The sequence below is a fragment of the Perkinsus marinus genome (genome assembly GCF_000006405.1).
Source record: "Perkinsus marinus ATCC 50983 genomic scaffold scf_1104296955874, whole genome shotgun sequence".
Lineage (NCBI taxonomy): Eukaryota > Perkinsozoa > Perkinsida > Perkinsidae > Perkinsus > Perkinsus marinus.
Window position 1 is genome coordinate 193648 of NW_003207677.1, and position 7487 is coordinate 201134.

A 7487-nucleotide genomic window follows, 5' to 3' on the forward strand; every position below is an offset into this window, starting at 1 on the left:
GCGCACAGCGTCCCATGCGAGTCTGATCGACAGCACAATATTTGGGGTGAAGGTACAGGCAGAGTATTTTATAAGGATTGAAAAAATTTCTTCAAAGGCGCAAAACTAATTAAAAGTTTCTGTAAGCTCCGTGCGGAATGAAAAAACTTAGGTATATCTCGCTACTCTAATACTTATTGTAAACTCGACGGGGAAAATGTGTAGATAATCGGAAAAGGTTCTCGATGATCCGAGTTCCATTGTGATACTCTGCGCTTGCACGGTCTGCGCACGCGTGCAGCGTTCATAATTCACGAAGTCCGCACGCGTGAGCAGACCGCACGAAATGTAGGTCCTTTAGAACAAGAAGAAACTAAAATTCCGAAATGCACCTTCACCTCTTTGAAAAACTGGCCCGGATTTGAGGGAAACTTTCCAATCTTAGTCAAAACCCGCTTATAGAATACTCTGGGTAAAGGTGTGTTTTGACGCATCAACGTGGCGATTTCCCGTCGATTATCCGGTTCGTTCGTCTATAAAGTTCATGAGACGGGGTATTCCTTCCTTCGTAACGGGTGGTTCACGAACAAACGTTGTTGAAGTCACAGATAGTATTTTTGCCCGTGACGGTATAGTGTTCGCCATCGTCGATGGCGAAACCAACCACTCAGCCAACGGGAGCGTGTGTCAGTTTAAAGTCCAACGCCGTCGCCGGCTTGGTCAAACTTGATGCCGATATGCTAGCCATGATAGCTTGATGAGCTCTTTGTTGCGTTCTTCAGTCAGCCCGAAATGCTGCCACAACGAACAGCATTAGCAGACCAGACCATCTCATTCCCTCCCAGCAGGATCCACTCTTCACCGCGGGGCTGTGTCAACCGACCGAAACACTAGCACTGCCGCGGCGGACCACAAGTTTCATTTCCAGGACTCGAGAATTCAATGACCTAGCTGGTCCGCACTGCTCACACGTGCAGTCCTCCCTCGGCTCCTGACTCAGTAGTTGAGTGTCAGTAGTTGTCGTTCGCCATGGTCTTAGCCACGTATGCCATCCTAAGGATGCCATCCTTAGTTTTCTACAGAAGTTCGCGACGGCTGCGCATCGGCTCAGACTTATTGTCATCTGCCCTAAAGTACCACCAGCGTCCATGAATGAAGGACGTCGATGAGACCGATCTGGTCGAAGGCATTTTAGTAGGATATGCATGGCATCCCTCTCGGCACAATTAGTGCATTCTCTGTCTATGCTTGTCCTGTTTTCCTTTCAAGACATGTAGGTGTAGCCTCTCAAAATCTCAGTGCCCTGATAGCACTTGTAGAAAAAATCCACAGTTATCTGCGAGTACAACCTCCTGTACAATCTTCCGCTGACGTTCGCTGGCCGAAGGCTGACCGAAGCGATGCCGAAAAATGTTCTACCATTCGCATGACTACTTCCACGGCTCGTTCGAGTTTGCGGCAGAGTCTCCTGGATTGGCGACATGATCTACAGCCTGGGATGCGCTCCATCAATGTTGCCAACGGGAGTAACCAACCATTCCCCCCGGCATCGATGAGCCATCGATGCCAGGGGAGACATATGAGAGAAGGCTGCGTCCCTGATGACTACGTCGTGATTGTTGTGTGCTCGATCAGTTGGTTCTTCACACTCCGACATCCACCTCACTTCGCGATCCATCAATCAGAATCGTTTTCATGATCTCGAGTCGAGATTCTCGACCGATCGCGTCGATGATTAGTTCATCTTCCAACATGATTAGTTCTGGAGCGTCACGCCCTGGGCGAGTCACGAGTACGAGCGAATGGAGCTGAGGGTGGCGTGATGGTCAAGCCTACGAATTGGGCAACACAGTTGCCGATGAACATTATTTGTAGGAGTAGCTGAGGCTCAGCTGTTGAGATTCGGACCCCTATTGGAGTTACTTAGAGGGAGAGTTAAGTGTTACGTGCGCAGGGCGACCCTCTTGCTGCTCCGGCCCATTTGGCGCGATTGCGCCACGCATTTGCTTAGCAAACGTGCAGTCGCAGGCAGACGTGCAAATTCCACGTGACGTGAAATCAGCACATTACATTGTAATGGTCGCTCACAGTACTTTACCCACCCAAGTATTGAACCCATTGTGCCACAAGCGTTTTAGCTCACCTAGATAGTTGAACTACATTAGCCTCAGATTACAAATTAACAACGCGACTTAAACGCAGTGAGACAAAACCGTAAAGCATTACTTTCTCAGTTCGACAGTTCCTGATTCCGTCACAATTCTATTCAGTGAATAGTATTCACACAATGGACTTAGCTCACTGCCACTGAGTCAGTGGACGGCTGAATATCTAATAAAACTCAAAAATTGAATTAGTCGTAGATCGAGCTATGCTCTGGGGCTGGAGCGTAGGTTGTGTAGAAGCCACGTTCCCCATCTTAGCGCACCTCTTCAAGAATGTATTCAGATTTAGAATTATTGGCCAAGCGGATATCGGAGATAGATATTGTTGTACTCGTGTGAGCCTTTCGAGCATAGCTGCAAGGGCCTTGCGGAAATGGGCGTACTCGAGGTAAGCAGTAAAGGGTGGGTCTCCTTCTAGCGATGAGTAAAGGGTTGAGGATCGAGCACGTTTTGTGGAACTATAACGGTCTCAATCTTAACTTTGAAAGGTTGATAAAACCCTGAATCTTAACGAGAAACTGTAAATGTGATTGTTCATTTGACGCATATACACGGGAGCTACGCCTAGTACTCTCCTGCCCGCCATATACGGTAGACTTCGGGCAGGCAGCGCGCACAGTCGGTAGTTGATGATGGCCAAATGAAGTCGATTTGAATATAGTGAACAATGGATGTAATGCTGCTGACAAACCAGCTAACAGCAACAGACATATCTGTGAAAATCGTGCAATCACCCTGCGCATTACACGTGCAAGCTATGTAGCTACTACGCTAGAGTGTTGCAAGATCGCTACTCATAGCTTATGAGTTATAAAAGAGAGTAGATTCTTCGTAAGTATTCACGGTTCTGACGTATTCACTGTGCACTGGAAGTGTGCCCTCAGATCCAAGCTCTGCGTTATCTACAACCTGTAGACTTGAAGTACACTTGTAGACCATAAGTCGGGTTCTAAATACGAATTGTTGAACTTGCATGCATACTTTGACATGTGGAGAGATGATCATCAGCCAAAGCTTGCAGTTTACAGACGTACGAGATAGGATAATCAATTCCATCGGGAACGTAGGCCGTAGAAATTCTATCTACTCGATGATGGTAGAAGTGATTGATCCCACTGCGGCCAGTAGAACCACTTCTAATCGATCGGAACCGGCGGCTATCAGCCATTGGTCATTAGGCAAAGGTTGCAGTGAATAGTACCAAATTGATAGTATTCTGGGGCAGATATGCCATTCCGCGGCTGATATGCATTGCCCGTTAGATCATGATAATGATTCAATCATTACCAGGTAATCCGAGTTGATCACTCCAGAGATGAGAGTTACGATAGCTCTGCTGATGAATCACGATGGTACATTCAATGTACTACATTAAGTGTATGAGTGTTTAGTTAGTTGGCATAGCGGCCCCGAGGAGTCGATTATCATCCATTGATATTATCAACTTTTGGTAATATCAACTCTTGGTATATCAACAGTTGATATTATCCCTACGTACAATCACAAAACGTGCTATCGCGGTCGCTCAAGGTACCAAGTTGGCATCGCCAACGGGGGGTAGACTCACTCGATCGATCCCAAGCGATTCTGCGGATCTCGATAATTCGATCAATTTCTCCATGTGACTCACCAATTCGTTGTGACAACAACTATGGATGGTGTTGGTCTTGTTATCACTGATAACTTATCAGATGGCGATTTGATATATTCATTCTTCTGTGATGGGAGTTCTATAGAGTCTCGCATAGTTCTGATGCGGAATGGTAAGGCCAACTCAGTGTATTCGCAGACAGCAGAGGATCCTCTGCTGATGCATATATACAGTAAGAACAGAGACATATCCCACTCAGCCATCGATGCTGTGTGATTAACTCGCTTCCTAGCAACAGGAGGTGTTACTCGTCGCTCGCATTCGCGAATAGCTGATCAAGCTTGGGCAGCGATATGATGATATCATCGACATCGAAGTATCTTTGTGTCCCATGTGGATAGGTTGCGTAGTACAAGCGTTTTCTTTGGGAAGGCGTGTAAGATTCACATAGAAGCGAGAAGATGGGGAGCATGAGGTGTTACTATAGTCCGAGAGTCTCACATATACTTCTACGCTGATAGTCAGGTAGGGCTGAGCGGCTAGCTTCTATGGAGCGGAAGTGATGAAAGTAAGAAGCCTGGATAGCTCGATAGAATAGTCTCACCTTTGTCCTGAGTGACCAGTTTAGAATGGGGTATCCTGAACGGAGTATCTTAGATGAATCATCTAAGGTAATATTCGCGTACAACTTGGTTGAATCAAGTTCATCGTCTTGTGACAATTTCACAACCAATACTGTTTGATGGTGAACTCGTTTGGTCGAACCAAACACGGTTACCAAGTTCGAAAAGGCTGAGGAATCTGTTGTCGGAGGGTACGGGAATTCCGTCTTACTCTCCAATACATTGCTCTCTGAGAGAGTTCACAATAGCTCCGGAGTAGATTGCGAAATTTCTAGGAGATCACAGTTCACCGCAAAAGTTGTCTTCACGAGGGTGAACATAAGCCGGCGGGGCTACGCCTTAATCGGGAACTCTAACATGCGCCAGGGATAAAGCTTATCATCTTGTGAAAATTTCACTACCAATTCGGCCATGAACTCTTTTGATTGCCATCCAATTTCGGAACGAAACACGGCTACCAAGTTCGACAGAGGACTGAAATCTGATATTACTGAAGACTTAGATCAACTGTCTGAACGATCTCAAAAGACGACCGGGAAGAAAAGGTGATACTTATTAATGCCTAAGGTAAATACTTCGAAGCAACGGAAAAGACATATATTGGTCGTAACAATTTCGGCCAGATGCTCAGCAGAGAGATCCTGGATACAGGCAACGTCGCTGGGTACCCTAAGTGAGCTCGCAATTGTGTCGCTCAAACGTCAGGTAGCTGGGTGGTACAGGTGATACTGGTAGTGATTGTCTAGTTCGCCGATGCGAGCGTGCGCTCACGACGGTCTAAGAGCTTCTTGGCGTTCCTTACACCCTTGAGTGATAATAAGCTTGAGGATGGAGGGACGACCGGAGTAGTCTACCGAGAGGACCGGGAGTCATTCTCAGCGACACAACATGAGGCTGAGCGGAATGCTGCCCACCTTTTTGACTCCTCTAGGAGATTCGACTCCATCACTCCAAGAGCGAACGTTGAATATGCTTTCACTGGGTCTGACATACTAACAATTCGATGAGGACAAGACGGAGATCTAGTATTCACCTTGAACTAATTCCATGTCCAGGGGCATTCTCCGCAATGTTTGAAAGGTCTAGGTCAGTGCGAACCATAGGTTTAGGCGGCTCATTTGAAGACATCGATTGAATGATAGACTGCTGAGCATCAAATGGATGAGCGAACCACAAGAGGTGGATGAGACTAGGATCGAGTAGTGGCAAGTCGAGCTGGACCATGGCTGCCTGAGACGGGCAAATCCAACTGCATTAAGACACTGTACAGTGTGATCATAGGAAGCACTCAGCAATTCAATGTTGCCTATGTTATCGGGATCGGTTCACTTCATTGTGAAATTGAAGCAAGATAATCCCGTCTGGTAAAGTCGATAATATGATCACCATTGGTAATGCTACTGATACGAATCCTGACACTATCGATATATATTCTCCAATACCATGACGATACAGCACCCATACCATTTTCTTTCGCACGAGATCCCCATGACGACTCACCTCGGACAGAATCTTCTTGCACACCTCATCAGCTTTTTGCATAACCATTGCTGAGTCCTCATCGACGTGCTTGTGGCTTCCGATTGACGGCAGACTTGAGCGACGGGCACTGCTCTTACCGCATCGTGCGGAGCAGTTCCCAAGAGAAATCAATTCAACCACTGTTGGAAAGGATGATTGATCAAACGTCTCCGAAAGACTCCTGAGTAAGTAATAATTCCACTAGGCCATTAAGCCACTTTTACTCACTTGAGCTTTTGCCTATCATCTCGTCTGATATGATACCACTCTCCTGATCGGGTCTTGAAAGTGTACGAAGGGAGGAGTATCCAACCATTATCGGCGATCCACAGAATAGCATCGGCGACGAGGTCCACTTCTTCCTGGGTCATTGTGAAGTGCACTCCAATTCGAACGAATCCAGGCTTGAAAATCTCGGATAATGTGCAGCCTTGAACATATTCAGAGCATTGGAGGAGAATGCAAATAACCTACCGACAGCTTCTTCGAACTTGGTGGCGTTTTCAGCACTGAGACCGAGAATGGTTTCCGCATACGGTCCAGCACAAGCGCAGCCACCCCTAGCTTGAATGCCAAACAAATCGTTTAGGACGGCCGCAACAAAGTTATAATGGAGGTATCTGAAGGATACAACTCCCAACTACTGCTATTCGTTGGTGAGTGATATCTTACAGGCCGTGTCCTGTGGAAGGATTGCTGTGATTATACAAGATATTGAAGGATAAAATACCAGCACAGTGAGAACGATCCTAAGACGATCGTCAAAAGCAATAGAACGGGTATAGCTTGCCTTGGGCCCGAGTATATGAATCTTGCTGTGGGACTGAAGCCTTTTATATAAATGATCGGCCATTTTATGTTCAGCAGCAGCAATCTTCTCGATACCGATCGTCCTATGAAGATGGTAGACGATACCTGCTCTGATGCATCCGAGGATGTCGGGGGTACCTCAAGAAATATCGAGTGAAGAGTGAGCTAGGTAGAATATAGCTCACCAGCTTCCTCGCGCTCTTCGAAGTCATCAAGATACCGATGACCTCTCTGACTCACATATAGAACGACGCCTCCGCCGCAGACAGCCGGCACGGCGTTAGTCTGTCGTTTCTTCTTACACAACAAGAGGCCGCTGCTACCGGGACCACCGATCAGCTTATGAGGAGATACGAATGCGAAATCGATATAACCGTTAGGGTGCGTAGAAGGGTTCATATCGACCTGTAACAGCATAACCATGGAAGCTCGTTAGGGACAGAGTCCGACAGATAAGGGCCGACCTTGTCATGAGCTGCAATGGCTGCCAAGTCCCATGCGACAACACCGTTATATTCATGGATCAGAGTTGATACTGTCGGTATCTGTTGAGAAATCACCTCAGAAGAATGTATCTCGCCCTACATCGAGACGTGCACCACAGATATTGCTACAAGCAGAAAGGACGACCACTGGTATAGCGGAATTATGGTGATGACGATTGTAATCCATGACCTGAGAAGAACGTTGTCCCATCTTGGTCGACTTCAGCCAACAATCCACCTTCTTCAGTGCTTTCTCGAGACCCTCAACAGAAGCAGTACCCTTGACTGGGCATAGAGGTAGCGTCTGAGAGAA

The 7487-nt window shown here is 46.9% G+C and overlaps 2 protein-coding genes across 2 annotated transcripts in view; both read right to left on the reverse strand.

Moving 5' to 3' along the window:
• The window catches only part of Pmar_PMAR020440 (hypothetical protein), a gene marked incomplete at both ends in the record, with an annotated part of 7666 nt that extends 1416 nt beyond the window's left edge, over window positions 1-6250 (reverse strand). The window contains one exon of the mRNA XM_002775417.1: window positions 6108-6250. Coding sequence (XP_002775463.1) covers window positions 6108-6250 — 143 coding nt within the window. The remainder of the gene's footprint in view (window positions 1-6107) is intronic.
• A 214-nt stretch (window positions 6251-6464) lies between these two features.
• Pmar_PMAR020441 (conserved hypothetical protein) lies at window positions 6465-7385 on the reverse strand (the record flags this gene model as incomplete). Its single annotated transcript, XM_002775418.1, has 5 exons — window positions 6465-6499; window positions 6552-6827; window positions 6875-7094; window positions 7154-7234; window positions 7275-7385. 5 exons carry the CDS (start codon window positions 7383-7385, stop codon window positions 6465-6467), a joined length of 723 nt encoding a protein of 240 aa, XP_002775464.1.
• Between the last annotated feature and the right edge of the window lie 102 nt (window positions 7386-7487).